Genomic DNA, 19,325 nt, shown 5'->3' on the forward strand with positions numbered 1-19,325 from the left:
TTAACATTCGCGCGGCTGTTCGGAAGCCATTACGGTGGCGGGATTGATTACCGTTTTGCTCGCCGCGTCGCATTAAGATTAAGACACGATCAAGTGGCGAGGCCGAGGCGGACGCAGCCCCTCACCTTCGCCACTCGCCCTCCAACCACCCACAACTCCTGCACCCTGAAGGCATAAACGTGAAATGAAAACGGGCCCGCCAATTAATTCTCCACCGGAGGACCTTCGGCAATTAAAACCAAACCTCATGCACACAAACTCTCTCTCACACACACACACAGGGTGCGCGATCCCTCCATCCCACCGTGCAGCCCCCTTTCCCCGCTCCTTTCTCGTGATCCCCTCGGCTTGCTCCTTCGACCGGCGTACGATCGTCTATTTGTCTAACGGATTAATTAGCGCACAGCTGGGCGCGGTTGAAGGGACGGTGGGTAGGAGTGGGAGAGGAGAGGGTTTGTGAGGGCAAGGGCGAGAAGGGGCGCAGCCGCAATGGTGAATAATTTAGCAAATTGGGCTTACTAAATTAATTTTGATCAGACCCGGCGCCCGACGGCTGGGTACGGATGGACTGGACGGTGGGGTGGCCGGTGACGGGGTGGCCAAAAAAGGTGTGATGTGTGAGGGGAGCGAAGAGCGGAGGGTTGTAAAATGTGTTTCCTTGGGTTCGCAAGTGGCGGCAAAAGAAAACGGAGCCGAGCCGAGCAACATTTACCACAAATTAAGCGACACCGAATGCTTTCGTCCTGCTCTGGTGGTTTGCGTTCACTCACACGCACGCACGCAAATGAGGTGCAGAAGAGGAAAATGGTGGGAGAGGGAGGGGGAGTGGATGGAAGACGGGAGGTCTTGGAGAAAACGGGATTTGATTGTATTAAATCGGCCGGTCGGAATCGTTCGAGTGCAGAGAAAGCTACAGCCGGCTTTCCGTCGGCAATGGCTGCGGGAAATTTTGGTATCCTTTACCACCTCCCCCCCCCCTCCCCCCTCTCAACGACCCTGCAATCCTCATGACCCCCTCGTGACACACACACACACACACACCCTCTGCCCAGCGTTATGAAGCTTTAAACGATTACATGCATTCGATTCACAGCAAATTGCGCCCGCAACATGGACGCGAGTGTGCGTAAGGATACGCTTGCTGCTAAGCGAGAGAGAGAGAGAGAGAGAGAGAGACCCAATCCGAGCTCCATCGTCTCCACTTGCTCCCGTACAGCTGCGTGGTGTTTCGATGGAAACGCCACGATTGGTTCAGGGATTTTCCCAATGGGCGTGGTTATCAGCGTTTTGGCATTTTCCGATGGAAAACATGTGTACTTTCACTCGCTTTGTGGGTGATGGGCGAGAAAAGGATGCGCTTTTCAACCCCCCCCCCCCACCCTTCCACTTAAAGCACCAACCTCTCGGTACCCCTTGACGGAATGGCTCACACTAACACAACCAGAAAGCCCATCCTTGACGCTTCGTTAGCCTGCTGCACGTGCGCTAGAGTGAGAGAGAGAGAAAGGACGTGTGCCTGAGTGATGCTGAGGGTTGGGAAAATTGTCGGAAAATTCGACTCGCACCGGCAGAGCCTCTAAAGCGCTTCCGGCAAGCTGTGAGACGACCGAAGGGTACGAAGAAAGCGAAGGAGCTGGGCAGAAGTTAATAGTCAATCGAAATTAGGAGAGAAACACTTCCGCGGGGCGTTTGAGGCGGCCTACAGAGGGGAAAGGGCGACGTGAGGGGGGGAGGGTGAGTTTCCCTTCCATTGCGAGAACGCGGGATGCGGAAAATTGCGTCCACCCTCCAACCACCAAACGGTGAACCGTTTATCGCGCCGGTTCGAGGAGTCGGACCCCATTTTCCGGACCGGACTCGATGACGGAAGCGCAAGGCTCGGTGCGTCCGGTAACGGATTTGTGCCATTTATCCGCGTGCTTATCCGCGTGGTGGAGAGGCCTGAAGAGGGCGGTGGTGGGGAAAAGCACGAAACGATGCTGGAAAACTCCCGGAAAAGCGACGCGAGCGTTTCGGTTCGCGAAGAACGGGATTCGGAAGCTTCCACCAGGACCACTGACGATTTTTCCTGGTTTTCCATACCTCCGCTTCCCTTCCGGCCCCCTTCCACAAACCCCAACCAAAAGGACTCTACATGGCAAGGGGCGGGGGGGGGGGGGGTGATTTTCTTATTTGACTTTCACCAAACCGTGCACGCGAGCACGGCGGGTGTTGATTTACCGAAAATAAGGCTGGCTCCACAACAACCCTTCGCCGGTATGCTTCTTCCTTCTCCACCCTTCCGTAAAGGACGAAAGAAGGCGTCACGTTTGCGTCCTGCTTGTGGAGCGGCGGGCTGCAAGCGGAACGCTCCAAGCACCGGGAAGCTATTTTCCGATTGAGTGCTCACCGCAGGCTTTGGCCTGGGGAAGGAAAACGGGCTTCCCATTTTGCTGCCCTTTGCGGTGGCGATGGCCGCCCGCAGCAGCCTTCGTGCCCGTTGGTGGTTGGGAAAATTGTAAGGGCAAGGAAAAACTGCCCCCCGGGAAAAGCGACCGTGGTCGAAGGGTGGCAGAAAAAAAAATGGTGTACAAATTGGAAAACAACGCTAAAAATACGCTCGCACGCGTGCTTTCACCTTCGCCCGCGGGACGTTCGCGTTGTTGGAAAAGCGTGGAAAATTTCCCTTCACAAGGGAGATAAAAAGCTGCGAAGAAAAATCGCCACACCATGTTTGGCAACGTTTTGCCATTTTTGCGATAACACGAAAGCTTTGTCGCAGGGGAAGAGAAGGATGAGAAACAAAACCACCCTTGTGCTTTGCTTTTTCCCCACCCCTCCCAGTAAGGAATCCCACCCCCTGGGAGGCACGATAACTAAACGATCAAACTACGCGAGCTTAATGCCACGATTGGAACAAAGCAAAATGGTACACCGGGGGGGGGGAAAAAACGCCCCACCGACAAGCGGAAAATGGGAAGCCATTTCCTTCCGGAAAATGGGAAAGCGTCCCGCTCCCCCCGAAGAGCTGCGGAAAAGTGGAAGCGAGAGCAGGAGAGCGATCGATTACTGCGATTTGCGCTGCGCTATTATCACTCATTGAATTAGTGAAATTCCTAAGCAATTCGGCAGCCTTTAGCGATCGTTCAACGGACTCCAAAGGGGGTTTTTGGTGGGGTGGGGTGGTAAAAGGGAGAGCAGGAAACCCATTAGCAAAGCGCACCGAATCGTGACTGGTCGCGAGGGAGCGGGCACGACAAGCAGGCGGGCGAGAGAGTGAAAGAAGAGGGAGTAATCTTTTAAGAGAAGCGTACATATTTTAATTACTTATTGTGCTTAATATGATGTAGACATTTTGCTCTTCCACGGAGCGTAAGCAGAGGGGGGCAGGAAGGGCTGTTTGGGGGTTGTGTGTGCGGAAAACTGGTTGCTGCGCGGAGGGGGGGGGGGTGAGTAAAATAACAGCACTTAGGTCGCCACAGAAATTATGGCAGCAAATCCGGGCATCTTGTACTAACGGCCGCTTTTCCGCACGTTTTGTGCTTTTTTTTTCTTTTTGCTCCATCTCACTCGTGCACCTTCGCTGTCTCTCTCTCTCTCTCTCAGCTGCACAGATCCGCTCGCTTGCACGCTGAAAGTGCGAGCGAGAAAGACAACCCCCCCCGAAAGGGCACAAGACGGCGTGGAAAAGCGACCAGTGCTTACGGGTGGATTTTCCACCACCAGGCTGATGAACACATACGCACAAACATGATGGCTGGGCGTGGCTTGTGAGCACGCGCGCACCACCACCGCTCCTATTAGGCCAGCCCACCAAGGGAGGGCTGCGTATTCGGCGCGTCGGGAAAACCCGGCGATCCAACTGTCAGTCGACTGTCACCAGCGCTGCCAGGCTGTCGCACGTTCGTACCACTACGCAGCCGCTGGCGCAATTTTGCCGGAAAACCTCGAAACCCACGGCGATCACGACAATCAAAAAAATAAATAAAATAAAAGGCGCCCTCGCCGGGACTCTTTGCCGTCGTCGAACGTCGAACGTCAACCGTTTGCTCGTGTAGTGGTGCATTTTCCGAGTGTTTTGTGTGCTGCTTGTTGCTGTGTGTCGCGAGCAGGTGTTGACCGAAGCAACCCCGCACGGTTAGGGACCCAACGAGAAACACTGTGCTGGTTGGGGGCAAAAGCGATCGCAGGACGAACGTCAGTGCGCCTGCATGTATGCAACCGACGGTGTAGCATTGATCGAGCCGTGATCGAGAATGTCGCACCAGCCACCGGTTTGTGGGTGTATTTGATGAAGGCTCGACAGTTGCTTCCTGCACCTTAGAAACCTTCTGCCACCGTCCGCCCCCCCGTTCCCCCGTTCCCCCGCTTCGCTCTCCCCTCTGCACCCACTGCCACGCTCAAACCCCACCGAGAGAGGGCAAATTAATCTCCCAAAAGATCGCGTGTCCAGTTCGCTGACCTAGTGTTGCTCGTGTGTGTGTGTGTGGGCGCGCGTGTGTGTGTGTGTGTGAAAGTCCTGGCCAGGGTGTGAACTATGGTCATGATGCAATCGCCAATGTCTGATTGCGGGCAACCGGAAAGCCCTTCGTTGTCGCAACCCAACTCGCCGCCAGCCTCAACCGAACCGGTGCCACCGAACCCACCCAAGACAGTCCTGGTGAAGGGAGTCGGTGGTGGTGGTGGTGGTGGTGGTGGTGGGACACCCCACCCTTCGAATGTGGCCACCCTAACCACCAGCCCGGAATCAGAGGCAGAAGGTGGGCTGTTTCCGTCGCGCTTCAGCGAAGAGCGACGCCTCTCACTAACACCGTCGGCTCAGCTGCAGGAGGCGGCTAACAAATGTGGCACCTTCCTGGACCTGCGCGCGAACAACCGTAGTGCAAGCAGCAACAGTAATAGCAGTAGTAGCGAAGCACTCGATGGTGAGCATGATCCCACCGAGCCGGATCGCTTCACCGATCAGGTGGAAGCGAAACTCTCCGACTACTCTCCAACGGTGGCTGAGCTTCAGCAACAGCAAGCTCAAGAACGCTCGGTGAAGTTCTCCATCGAGAGGTTGAAGCACCTGGCAGATGGACACGCGTTGGCAGTACGTCACCATCCACTCCATCACCACCATCATCATGGTGGTGGTGCAGCACAATCAGCGGCTGAACAGCTGGTATTAGCCGCCGGTGGCCATTTTCCGCCAGGTACTCACCCGTCCATAGGCGGCTCAGTGGTGTCTGTGATACCGTCCGGTTCCGTACTGCCACCTCTACACCCTGCCGTCCTGCACCCAGTGCATCCGGCCCACCCACCACACCATACCCCCGTGGCGGCTGGTGTCGCACCTCTTCAGCCGTCCTCGTGCTTTCCGCACGCGTCTGCGACGGCACCAGCACATCAGGCACATCCCCATCAACACAGCCACCATCAACGCCATCATCAGGCAGCCGTGGCGGCGGCAGCGGCGGCTGCAGCGGCTGCAGCAGCAGCTGCAGCAGCTGCCGTTGCTTCCGGTTCCTCCCCGGTTCAGCCGCAACCTCAACACCAACACCAGCAGCAGCAGCAGCCGCCGACAGCACAATCGCAGCCGCCGCACGAATCCTCGCAGCCGCCAGTTCAGCCGCCGGGTCTACATCCGGGTCATCCGTTCGCTATCAAATATCCGGCGGGGAGTGCGTCACCGACTGATCTTGAGATTGAGCGGTTCAAGATTGCGCGCACCGCAATCAACAACACGGCCGCCTTTGCTGCCGCTGCAGCCGCTAAGGAGCTGTCTGACATTAGCTTCAGGATACAGCTGCAGGACGGTGGTCAACATCACGCTGGGTACGCTAGGAGTGACACGAGCGAGGAACTCATCGTCGATGGCAATGAGGAGTGCTCGCAGGATGGCATATCGGTAAGTGGTTGAGATAAGGCTGGATGTTGCTCACAAAACCTCCATGAGGTCCAGAGTACTGGAGTTTGCGTCCGATCAGTGATCTGGATCGAGAACTTGACAGCTTTTTTGACATTGAGACTATAGATCACACAGATCCACATATTTTGCTCTTTCAAAACACTGTCGGTAGCAGTCTTTTAACAGATCGAATGAAAGTGAAATGTCAAAATTCCTCAAATTACTATATGAATTCTTGATAGACATACTTATATAACGACTGGAAATTGACGTCATCACAAGAGATAATCTGCCAAATTTTAGTACGAAATTTGGGAGAAATAAATCATAGAAATGTTTAACGAATGCGCTATATCAAGATATTCATTCTAAAGAACTAATTGGAACAGTGTTGACTATTCGCTAACATGTCATTTCAAACCCATAAGAAAGTACTTAAAATGTATTTTCTAAAAATAGGATTTGATCCTACTACCCAAACGTGGAAATATAAATCTGTGGAAAAATAATGTATATTACTCCACATAGTATGTAGAGCATTTTGGTAGCTATTTCAAAATCACGCTTACTACTAAATTGCAATTGTAGAAATAGTGTAAGGAAGACTCGTTGGTTTGAATGAAATAAGAAAAATCTTTATGAAAAATATACTCATCTCATCAATAAAGATTTTATTGTAAAGAATCTAGAGCAGAATGTACCCACAGAACAGGGATTTAGTATCATTCTTTTCTTTGTAGAATTCCTCACGTTAGCTACCTTAGTTTCTCTTTATACCGTACAAGATTTACTGGATAGTTCTCAAAAACTTACTTAAATCTTTTACTTGAAAATGTATATCTTAACGTCTGTCTAAGACCGTGACGAGCAACTAGGACTCACAATATCCTTGCAATTCCTCAAGACTTCCCAACTAACGTCACTCCAACACACCTCCAAAAACCCCACAGGGCTGCCCCGTGGACCTGACGCGCTCGATGGACAACGGTACCGACGCAAAATCGCACGCAATCCGCGACACTGACAAGGAAGCGGCCTCGAAACGGCTCGCCTTCTCCGTGGAGAACATTCTCGACCCGAACAAGTTCAACGGCAAGCACGGCATCCTTACGTCAGGTGTTGCCTCCGCCGGCGCCATCTTTGGTGGCAAGCTGGGTGGTGGGGTCGGTGGTGGAGCCGCCGCCAAAATGGCGGCTGCCCTCGGGGCCGCTAACAACGCCGGAGCCAACTACGGCACCAATAACAACAATTGCGCGACCAACAACAACAACAACGTCAGTGGCGGCAATAACAACAATAACAACACCATCAGCAACGGCAAGTTCTGGAGCCAAGCCAGCCTGGAGCGAGAGGACAAGCTGGACGACGATCACAGCGATTCGCGTTCTGGTGAGTACTTGTGCGGGGAGTTCAGATGAAGGGATTTAGGTTAAGTTTTTTTTTGTACGTTCGTGAAAAAGGACTCGCGATGTAATCGATGTCGATATCCGTTCAAGTTGTCAGTTCGCTCGTTCAGTGAATGATTCGAAACGAAACGAAACAAAACGTCTTTTTATCCCTTAAAAATGTTCAACAATATCACGGCTAATATGTGTGTTTTGGTGAAAAGTCGAAAGGCAAGAGTGCGTATTAATTGTCATCTGTCAACAATACAGCTAAGTAGTATACATCGACTACGTTACGCGCGTAACGTCAAAACAAACCCCTTTTTAGCTATGACAAAATAGTTGACTATCATTCGCGAAAACCATTTGTTTACGAATCATTCAATTGTCAATTATGGTGTGAAAATTAATAACAGGTGTAGAACACGCTCATTTACCTGCATGCAAATGATTATTCCACAATGTCAGACACCGTTAGTATACCACATGAACGTGCTAACACGCTCTCGTTCGATGTTTAATCTGACTAGGTAAAATTGAACTGTTTCTGTGCTTTGTGCGAGAGATTGAAAATGAAATCTGTGTCTATCTTTCTCCCAAAACCGTTCGCTTGCAAATCTATTTCCAAATGATGAGGACAAGAACATTGCCCGATAGAGACGTCCGTGCGAGTTCTTAATCGTTGACTGATACGATGTATCGATCTATCGCGACATTCGTAAGCCGTGTCACCGTTTGCCGCCGTTGTAGCGATTCCCGATACCTGTCTCACCTCGAATGAAGCCAACTACTGGCTTATAGAAGCCAAGCCGGCCGTTTTCCGAGCTTTCGATTACGATTGTTGTACGAACCGCTGCAGCAGCCCGTGACCTTTGTCGGTCAACGAAAAATAAAAGAGCCACACCCAACAAACAACCTTTTCCCCGCAAAAGTCCCCAATAAGCCAGCCAACCGCTGCCAAAAGGGGCTTAGCGTCGTATCGTCTCTCGACCGATTGGGACCTGCTGCAAAACCCCGGACGGTTTCCTGAGCCGCGCATTACACGACTTCCACAAATAGATTTCACGCGCGCACGCCGGTGCATCCGCCGGTTTTTCGACAGGATGCAGCTCGGCAGGACAATCTTCCCGCCAGAAGCGAGGGCCAGCGTTCCCAAAAACCAGGAAAAAAAACGCAAGCCCACCCAGGCAGCCTTGCACAAAATCTTCTCGCTGCAAGCTGCAATGCGTGCATGCAGGACATACGGCCACGACATCCGCGTGTGCAGGGGTCCCGGCTTAGCCCAAACCCGCCAGTTCGATCGGTGTTCCAAAGCGGATGCAGATAGATACCGGAGTGAAGCAAAAGTAAAACACGAACAAGACAGCACTCGGCCCAATCGCACGGTATCTGTCCTGCTGCAGCTGAGTGATACCCTGCGAGGACGTGCCAGGACGAACCGGACACGCGGACTAACCTTTCGCCGCACAACCGGAAGCCAGATCGCACTTAAACAAATAGTGGCTGCATTGTTGTTTGCCTACATTCGAGCGCTATCGGGTGTTGCACACGCGGTGCAACCTCGTTTTCTGTGGTGCGTTTTTCCGTGCATCTTCCTGGCGAATGGAAGAGGAGCACGAGTCTCCTAGGCCATCCAACCGATTGTGGCGATGCTCGATTAAGCGGCCACCTGGTGGGAGAATGCAATGTCAGCCATCTGAACGTCACGGCCATGCCATGTCGATTGTTTTCGTTCGCAAATCGAAAAACGGATCACGCCGCCACTATCGCCAATTTCCAATTTGCGAACCTTATTTGCGATGCTGCAAGATTCGCTGGGTGGGATTGCTTTCTTTGGTGTCCTTTTGTTTTGTACTCGTTTTGCTCTTTTTTTTTTCACCATCGTTTTTGCATGCTTTTACCATTTTGAGTGCGACGGCAACGACATCGGGCTGCAATTTGATCCTCGAATGCTGGGGATGGACCGTTGGATGGGGTTTTGCACGCACGGTCCTTGCGCGATAAGCGTCCCATTTATGTTCGTCAGCTTCTATCGCTTGTTTTTTGGGGATGCCTTCTTCGCAAGGCTTAACCAGGTGCCTGAGAGGTCATGCGCTATAAACTAATTGCATTCTAAATCCTCGATGCATCTGGGGCTTTAGACTTGGGCAGCTAGACTAATAAGGACCCAGATATCAGGGTGCAAAAGAACATACACATCATTGTATCAAAGTCTTCAAAGTAAACATAAACAAATCAAATCTGTAAACGAAAACGCATATCTTATACAATCTGAGCAATAATCACATATTATTGGAGTTTTTCTGATAATTTTACCTCAAAACATCAGGTCAGAAGTCACTAGCGTATGCTTGAGTATTCGTGACATCTGCAATTTCTGATCTTAATTTGACAGGTGCTCTTCATAAAGCATTCCAGCTTCCAGTATATCCGAAGAAGTGTTTCAGTAACTACAAGTCCGTACAATTTTCGAAAACGTAAATTGATTGCGTTGGTTAGCAGGTCTACCATTCACCCACAGTCAGATTCACGTCTCGCGATACCCGACGATGTTCACTGAGCCATACAGAACGCAATCGATTAGCGCAAATCGCGGCCAATTATAATTACCGTTCCACCAGCATCCGGTTCCGGTGGCTAGATCGGTAATGTGCGGCCTGCCAAAGTCGAACCATCCAGGACGAAAAGCAGTACAGATGGAGACTAATACGTCTGATTGGTGTTGTGCAACTGGCAGTCCAAATCCAGCCAGAACGGTGTGTGCGTGTGTGTGTCTGTGTGCGACAAAACGCTACATTAAGCGAAAGCTGAACGCTTACCAGCGCGATAGAAGTGCAGAAGTTCGTTGAGGCGAGCGACCTCAAAAACCCACCACCGGTTCCGCGGCGAGCAAACTGTTTATAAATAAAATATTGATCAATATTTAGTGGGCTAATTAGTGCCGGTTTTAATTATAATTGTCCCCTATTAAAATCGCGCCACCCACACACAAGCACAGCGACACTCGCCACCAATCGCGGAGCTCGCATTTCGCCCACGCACACACGCGAGGTACTGTAATGTCCGCTGTTCGCTCAGGCGTAAACCTCGCGCGTCTCTTCCACGTGGGCTGGACCTTCTCCTCTTGAGCGGAGCAGCAGACACGGCTTCATTAGGTGTGGAACGTGCGTTGGCTCTCGAGTGGTGGTTCGTTTAAAACTTTTACACCAAACTAACCACACGTCGGTGGTCGTCGTGTCAAGAGCCATAGTAGAACCCTATCTGGGTGTAAGGTCATTGATGTGGAGGCGTGATTCCACACAGAGCGCGTCCTCGATTTGGTCCACAGGGATATTGAAGAACTTGCGAGAATATCATCCCCACGGTAGCCTCGAGGGTTCTGCGCATGCCTTAGGGATAGATCCAGGTCTAAGCCCACTCAGATTGACACCTCCCACAAGGACACACAAGGAAGCCTCGGCACGCGCGAACACAAAACCCCTTTTTCCCGTGTGTTGCCACCGGAGTGCGTAAATCCTGCTGCGTGTTGATGGCTGCTACCCCTTTGTGAAAACTTTGATACCCACGCGAGCCCCTTTTCGGAGGCCAGCAACTCTCGAACCCTTCTTTCATCAGGCCTGCGGGTGGCTTTGCACGGGTTGCCAAACCGACCGGAACGGCGAAAAAGGGGTTTTAGCCGGGTGGCTTGGAGCCTGTTGGACAATTCCCTGGCCTCTTTCCAGGCTCCAACGCCCGGTTGACGGTTCACGGTGTCATTAATTTAATTACACGGCTGAGTGGCGGCTCTCGAGCAGCGCACGCTTGAGAGAGGGGTTCGTCCGAAACCCCCGCGTTGGCCCGCGCAAGGATAACGAGTTTCCGCTCCAATGGTGGCCGACCACAAACCGACACCGGCAAGCAGGAAAACGGAGAGGATGCGTGCCCGCGCGCGGCACGGGATTGGAATTTTAATTTCCATTCTCGCTGTCGAGCAAAGGCAGCAGGCTTTACGCCACCGCAAAGTGTTGTTAACGGCGCAAGGACACCGGCCCCGCAAGTGAAAGGGGTTAGCTGTGGGAGGGGGAAAAAAACCGCCTGGAAAACCCTCCGAAACGGATTACTCGCATTAGTGTAGTTAACCGGGCGGCAGGATCCACCAAATCTGGCCGATTTGCACGGGATTAGTGCGCAGACAACGCGAAGGAAGCTCGCAGCATTTTAATGGACCATTGTCACGTCGTCGTTAATTATTTCACCACTTACCACCGGCGAACCGGGGATCCTGAGTGCACTAGGACGGTGTTCCAGCGAAATTGAATCGACGCAGTGACCCACCGCAGGGCGTGATCCAAACCGGGTCTCTCGCAAATCAATAGACTCCCGGCAAGCCCCGGCAAACACCGGCAGGTCCCGACTAGTCCTGGCGATTACCTGCGAAGTCTGCAGTGGTTCTATCATGTCGGTCGCATTGCAGGCTCGTCGTACGCGATACGAGAGGTATCAATTAATGAGGCCATCGACGTGCGACATCTGCCGGAGCCCACCGGGACTACGTTCACTACGGAGGTAATGGTGTCGTGCTCGGAAATGGAACGTCAGCCGTGCGGATAGACGATTTACTATCGCCCTCCTGGGAGCCGCCGGTCGACAATGTGCTCAGATAATCCCGGATCTTGGGTGCCATCCCGAAGTGGCCTCAGGAACCATGCGCCATTTGTCCGGTGGATTGCGAATAAATATTAAACCCCGAAAGTTCCCCGCGAGTACCCCGGGAGTGCGCTCAACAAAGCATTTAAGCTTCATTTACATGCGCTGCGTCGATGGTGTGCCGTGTCGCAGGACCAGCTCGGAAAGACCATTACGGACGTCGATCCAGCAACGTGGACGTCCCCGTGGAAACCGCAGGCCCAGCGGATCCAGCACCTGGGTATCGGGTTCGGGTCCATAATTGATGATATCGTACCGATTTCCAATCTCCATTTGGGAACCCGCGCCGGAAAACTGCCCCTTTCGATGTTCGCCTGCCTCAGATTAGGTTACGGCTGGCCGGCGACTGGGTGAGTGTGACCATAATTAAAGGATTTAGTGCAAGTACAGGCGACAACCGGGGTGAAACGGACAAATCCTCCGTTCTGGAAGCTCGCTTGGATGGAGCAGATGGAGCGGCAGATTAAGTCCTGCATTTCTTATCACGCAATCCCGCGCATCCGCAGCTGCCGGCCACAAAACCTCGAGCAGGAAGCGTTTCCTGGCACCCGGTGCAGGGCTTATTTAATTATTTACAGTTATGGACCATCCGACGGTGTTGGTTCTCGGGTTCCGGGATGTGGACGTGGACGTTTTGGAAGCCACGCTGGACGACCTGCATGGAATCAATAGCCATCTAGCAGGCAGGTGTTGTTATGGCAAGCACAGGTTGGAACGCAACAGCATGTTGTAATATCTGATTTGCCGTATTTCGCCCCATCTACCCAGAGCGGGGTATTTGAGAGTATTTGAAAATTAGATAGAGTGCTTGGTGTTGTTGACGGGTCGCACTCTAAACTAAATTCGTATACCTGGCCGTGAATTTAACGCTCGCAACTGTAACCATCCAATCAAATGGATGATCCAAACCTTCCCTTGGGGTACTGACGACATACCTAGCACTTACTCTACCTATTTCTCAGAACATGCTTGCTCCATTGCATACTGCGACGCTAGATTAGGTCGGAACTTCATCTTCTTACGCCAAACGTCACTACCTCCTCAAGCTCGAGCTCCAAAGCAAATGGCGGACATTTTGTGGGGCGATCGATTCCATGAAACCTTCGACCAACACGACGCGTTCTGCCAGCTTGCCGACGGGGTTTTCACCGTCCCCGACTGGCCCACGCCGGCTATCGATTACTCCAGCAAAATGAAGAAACAAAAAACAGCCCTCTCAAGTCCCGACGGTTTATGACGTCCACCATTTTGTTGGTTCCCCCTCACAACCGCGTGGGCAAACAAAAACCCCCCGAAAGCGCTTACAAACTTCACAACCCCAACAATCGGTCCACTTATCAGCGACGCCATCGAGCGTCAGTTATCGTTGCGGCAGAAGCGTTCCACGTCCTATCGGTACGAGCAGCTTCAGTTTCATTGCCGCCGGCTGGGCCGGGCCCCTTTTCGCAACAGTCATAATAATGTGGGCCCACCTTCCACCGTCGTCCCTTTTGCCCTCGCATCGGTGAGCAAACCGTAACCGTCCCGGATCATCCCCGTCCATGTTGGGGAGAAACGCGTTCGCTTAATTTTCCTCCCCAGCGCCGCCACAAACTGCTGGTAATTTTATGACGGTTTAGTAGAGTGCGCTAATTAATCGAAATTTCATAATTACCTGCCTGCTGGCGTGACCATCGAGCGGGGGAGGGGAGGGGGGGGTTGATTGAGAGAGTGAATAATTAGTGTACGTGTGCGCACACACACCGGCCCTGAAGCGCGAGAGAACACGGAGCGCACTACCACGCGTGCGGTGGGCGGACATTTTGGATTGCCTCGCCGACAAAAACGTACACCATTACGCCGAGTCCTGTCAAGCGAGACCAGAGGGAGGGGAGGTGAGGAGCTGTGAAAAAGTTACCAACCGCAAAATTGTGCCCTTCATTTCCAACCTTAGCGTGTATGTGTATGACAGTGCCGGAACGCTCTCAAAAACCCATCTCGAACGGCGCTTAGAAACCCGACGGAAGGTGTACAATCTGTGACAGCGGCAGCTCAATTAAAGTGTAGATTATGTGCGGTTTGGGGTGGGCAGTGAAGTGGCCACTATCACCCTACTCGCTGACAGTGACGGTCGTCACTCGCGGCCACCTCACTCGATCGTAATGGCGAACTGTCAGTGCATCATCGAAGCTTGTGCTGTGTGCGTTCACGCGGCCACTACTAATGAGCACTTCTACCTGTGACATTAGGTAGCGCGTTTCGCGAATCCACCCATCCACGTGCGTCCCACTTGACAGCTTCAGCTTGACAGGTGCGCTTGGCGATTCGCCGTGGTATCGATTTCGTTTGCGCGTTTGTTTGCGGAAGGTGTTTGTTTTTGTCGAAAGGGAGCGTACGCGCCCGAGTGGCGATTGTCTCCGATGTTAACGTACTGCTAATTTCAGCCTCACCCAAAAGGACCTGTCGGATGGAGAGAAGAAAAAAAAACCACGGCCAGTGCGTCCTTGCGGGCCATCGATCAACCCGGCCACATTCGGTATAAGCCGTTGCGATAAAACGGGCGAATTGAAATGCAATTAAAGACCCGAATCGCCCCTGGTCGTCGGCTACAACCAGGCCAGGCTAGCCGTGTTTATCGAGCACGTTACGCAGGGGTTGCGTTACAGCTAAGCATCGCGACAATTCCCCGCGGAAGCTGCCAACGGTGGACAAAAAAAAGTACCCAAGCGACGACACGCCGGTTTTGGCTGGTAATCTTGAACTAATTGATGGCAACTGCTATTCAATTACCCTCGGTTTCGAACCCTCGGCGACCAGTTTGACAACGATAATAAGAGTCGTCGGTCAAGCTGGCCAGCTTGCCGGGAGGGAGTGGACATCCTTCGGTCACACACACCCACACACACACACACACACACATTGAACAAGGACAAATCGGCCGAAACAGGGGCCACCACCTGAGCGAGCCCGAATTTGGGGAAAATCCCAAATCGAGGAAAATCAATTCCCCCTATCCCCGAGGGCACGCCGGGCGTCACCGTCGGCTTCGTGCGGTAGTAAAATTAATTCCAATTCGATTCCAATAAACCCTGCGTATGTGTGCCGGTAATTGATTGAGGTGCGGATCGCTACTAAACGCTGCGCGCTAGCCAGCAAGTTGTCGTCCTGTGGGAGACGAGAGATGTTGAGCGCTCGCTGGAGGACTTCTAACAAGCCGTGATTTGACCGACTCGGGCAGGCCTCGGTTGGCCATTTATCTTCCGGGAGGATTGTCCCGCAAGGGATGTCCTACGTGTTGGGGGTTTTTCCTTCATGTCTTTTTTTTCTACTCTCTCATTCGCCGTTCCTCGCAGCCAGTTCGTTAGCTGCGTGTCCTTGCGCCACCGCAGTCCGTTCGCACGCGATAATTGGTCCTTAGCAGGCCGGGTTGCGCTTTTACCGGAGATAGTACCCATCGGCCAAGGTGTCGCCCTTGACGACATCACAGTGTGCGACGCGATGTTCGGGAATTAATTGGACCAAATATTACTAAAAATCACCCTCACCGGAAGCCACCCCGGGGGTCACCGTAATTGATCGTTTCCTGCCACCGATTGTGACACTTCGTCCTGACGGGTTGTCATCCCGAGCCTCGCTCGATGTCCTTGTGCTTCTTGTGTCCCTATTTCGAGCCGACTCGCAAACCGTCATGCCGTTTAGGTTCTGGCGTTTTTTTTTCCCCTTTTTGTTTCGGTAATGTCTTCCCACCACCATACGTCGCACCAAATAAGGGTGAGCCTGAAAAGGGGCCCGAAAAGGGGAGGAAGTACCAAGGGTTGGCCGGTGCGGTTGCTCCGGGAGCGAGCAGAGATTTTATGCAAATTGATTTCCGATTTAACGGTTCGGTGGAATTTACTTTTGCGTACCCGGCTCACCCGGTGCTGGTTGCGTGAATTCGCTCTGATTAGTATTTCGCTTTCCGCTTCTTCCGCCTATACGTGTATGTGTGGCTCGGGTTTGTTTGTGTCGAGGGCTCTTTGCTGGAAGGGGGTGAAATTAATTACTTCTTCAGCCAAGCATCGGATTCTCGTTTCTTTTTAGTCTAACGTGTGAGAGCAGCGTCCTTTTTTTTGGGAATACTCCCTCGATATATGCGAACCAAAAAGGGCTTGAAGAATGGCGTTTCGCCGTCGGAGGGCTGTATTGTGGGCATGACTGTCAATCGTTAGATCGGGGTGACAATTTCAGGCATCCGAGCGATTATACCTCTCGAATATGAAGATAAATGTAACTTAGATCCTAAGTGACCCTCTGAATCAGGATCATATTCTATTGAAGTACACGGACTTTACCCAAAATTGAGGTCTAACTCAAAAGGACGGTACTTCTCGAAAAGGGTTGCAATTTGGCGATGCATCTTTGGTATCTTTAGTAACTTAGTCTGAATAAAATGATGCCCTGGATCGCCAAAAAACATCGGGAAATTATCACGCAAACACCCTGTCAGTAAGAACCCCTCTCCAAACAGAGGAGTACTCTGTCTACTCTGCAACGGATGCTTACCTTCGATGGCGTTATCAGTTATCGACACCTCAAATTAGAAGCGAGCGTTTAATCACATGTAAAGCCAGCTCAAAACTTTCCCAAAAATCTCCACTTCCTGCCTCGTAAACCTCAGACACCCGCAGGTCCCAACGATCGCAGCTGGTTCGAACCCGAGGCGTCAACATCTTTCTTGCAATCTTCGCCCTCAGCGCTGTTTTAATTGCCATTTAGCGCTCGCTTCCCGTGACAGAAGCCGCCAAAGCCCGTGCCGCATATTATCGGCGGTGTTTGGAGCAAACTTTGGCGGCCCTTCTTATATGCAGCGCAGGTCCTGCTCACCCCGTCGGTATTGTTTTTCTCGCTCATGCTATATTTGTCATCAGCTCATTTCTCGCACGGAGATGAATTTAATGAACCCGTTGCGTAAGAAGGGGTTCGCTGCATGGCTGAGCGAAGATGTTGTGCTAGCAACGGGTTGCAAGCCGGCACGAACCGCCCTGGAGCGCTTGGCGTTCGGCAGGAAATTGATATGTTTGTTGAGATAATAAATTGTTTCCGTACCGACCCTGCGCGATGAAAACCTCGGTGACGGGTGGTTGATGGGTTCCGGCATCGGTTGATGGTGCTGCTTCCCAGCCGGAAGCCTTTTGGTGTTGCGCGATGTTCGCCACGCTGCGATGGCGAATCGTAAAATAATTGCCATAAATTATAATCTCGCTACGAGCGGGCGACTTTCCGGCACAGAATTAGCTACACCGTTACTTTCACTGGAAAGAAGTGTCGTGAAGGCGCGAAAGTTTGATAGCGGAAGAATAAAAAGAAAAAAGGCGCAAACATTAACATGTTCCTTGGGGCAGCCTGTTCGGTGGCTTGTTTTACGAGGTGTTTACGATCCACTTCTCTGTTGCATCAGCCGGAGTGGATCTAATTAATGAGTTGTGTTACGTTTCGCGGCTTCATAACGCTCTGTTTCCATTCTTCCCGGATCTTCTCCTCTGATAGCCAAGGATGTGAACGATATCGATCAGGATGACATGGGCGATGACACGATGGGCAGTGATATGGAGGATCACGCCAGCGAAACCGACTCCAAGAAGGATGGCACGAACAATCGGAGTGGAGATGGCAAGTCGCAGGGCAACAGCTCCAAACCGAGACGGTAGGTGACATATACAATGGGATTTATTTTTGTTGAATTCTTTTCACGCTTCTCTTTAACCTGATCTCTAACCTGTGCCCTATTTTGACAGTGCTAGGACGGCCTTCACGTACGAGCAGCTGGTGTCGCTGGAGAACAAGTTCAAAACCACGCGCTACCTGTCCGTCTGCGAGCGGCTCAATCTAGCCCTTAGTTTGAGCCTCACCGAAACCCAGGTATGTGAGGTCTAAACGCGGCCAGCTCTACTGACAGTTCCACGAGATACTAGCTGTCAGTGTGGCTGACGTTAGATGACATTTCGTCTTCACGAGCCTTCGGGTCTCAAAGTTCGCATGAAGTAACGCTCCACCAACACATACGCACAACTTGCTCGTCCTTTTCACTAGGTTAAGATTTGGTTCCAAAATCGCCGGACGAAGTGGAAAAAACAAAACCCAGGCATGGACGTCAACAGCCCAACGGTACCACCTCCGAACAGCGGCGGTTCCTTTGGACCAGGATCCTACGCCAGCAGCCTGCTGTACCCGCACGCCATGCCGTACCCACCGTACGGACCCTACTTCCACCCACTCGGCGGTCACCATCTGGGTCACTCGCACTCGTAATCGTCCAGCCTGGCGCCCCGGTTGTGCAGCTGGCCGGTGGTGACGTCACGGGTGAGGACCTCGGCCGGGCCGGGAGTGCAATTCCTCGATCCCGTGGGGTAAACGCAGATCGGGCGCCCAGGAGCGCGCAGATCGGGAAGCGCTGTCGGAATAAAAAATCCAAAACACACTCAAACACACAAAAATCAAAATCTCTAGTTCGTAAGCATTAAGGCGTAATAAGAGAGTGTAAGAGAAAAGGGCGAAGATACCGTAAGGCGTTAAGGAGAAAGAAGAAACCAAACCATCTCGCTAATCTTAGGCTTTCCCAACTTGGCATGGCGCCATTTTGATCGATACGTCATTCGCGCTTAGTGCGCAGTCTTCAGCTTAGGTTCGTAAACGATCTAGTAAAATACAGTTCCGCTTGCATTCTGGACCCATATACACACACAAACACAAACACTCATCCACGCAGCACCCACACCAGCGAGCGAGCGAAAATGTGAGCCTGGAGCCATAGTGGGAGCGGTGGCGCAACACCTTCACAATCGCTGTACAGGCTAGGTTTAGGCGTCGGGAGTTCGATACTTAAGGGCGAGCCGTTTGTTTTTAACAAAATATATATATAAAAATTTAAAATAAGTACAATGTACATTTCATCTGTAAAAAACACGCACAAACACACACAGCAAAACAGCATGTCTATCGTGTCCTTAGCGAATAGCACAAAGCCGCAGAGAAGCCGAGCAGGAGAGGCGTCAAGAACGTCGGAAGAGATAACAGAAAAATAACGAATTATAAAAACTAATAATACTTACGCAAAACTCGTGTTCTGCTCGTGTGTCTTGGGGCTTGAGAAAGAAATCGGGATTGGGTTTTTGATCGCAAGTAATTAATCCGATTTCTTCGGGGTAAGTATGCCTTTCGGACGCTTATTACCTCGTGAAGGGAAACCAAACATGGTGGCAAGTCAACGCCACCACGAACCACGTGTTGGCTCGATTTCAAATTATGGACGACATTAAAATTGCAAAGCGCGCCCAAAAACGGGCTCAGATGTTGCGATTATCGGTTGTAATGGCTCCTAAACGAGGCACATTACAAGCAACCGGACTGGACCCTCCACCGTACCGAGA

At 51.9% G+C, this 19,325-nt stretch overlaps 1 protein-coding gene across 1 annotated transcript; it reads left to right on the top strand.

Moving 5' to 3' along the window:
* The first annotated feature begins 4,510 nt into the window (after nucleotides 1–4,510).
* Nucleotides 4,511–18,207, top strand: LOC128729089 (homeobox protein slou). The gene is made up of 5 exons (XM_053822741.1): nucleotides 4,511–5,869; nucleotides 6,820–7,258; nucleotides 17,446–17,602; nucleotides 17,694–17,817; nucleotides 17,989–18,207. Exons 1-5 carry the CDS (start codon nucleotides 4,517–4,519, stop codon nucleotides 18,205–18,207), a joined length of 2,292 nt encoding a protein of 763 aa, XP_053678716.1. The 5' UTR covers nucleotides 4,511–4,516.
* Nucleotides 18,208–19,325: the final 1,118 nt, after the last annotated feature.

Source organism: Anopheles nili, chromosome X (assembly GCF_943737925.1).
Source record: "Anopheles nili chromosome X, idAnoNiliSN_F5_01, whole genome shotgun sequence".
Classification (NCBI taxonomy): Eukaryota; Metazoa; Arthropoda; class Insecta; order Diptera; family Culicidae; genus Anopheles; species Anopheles nili.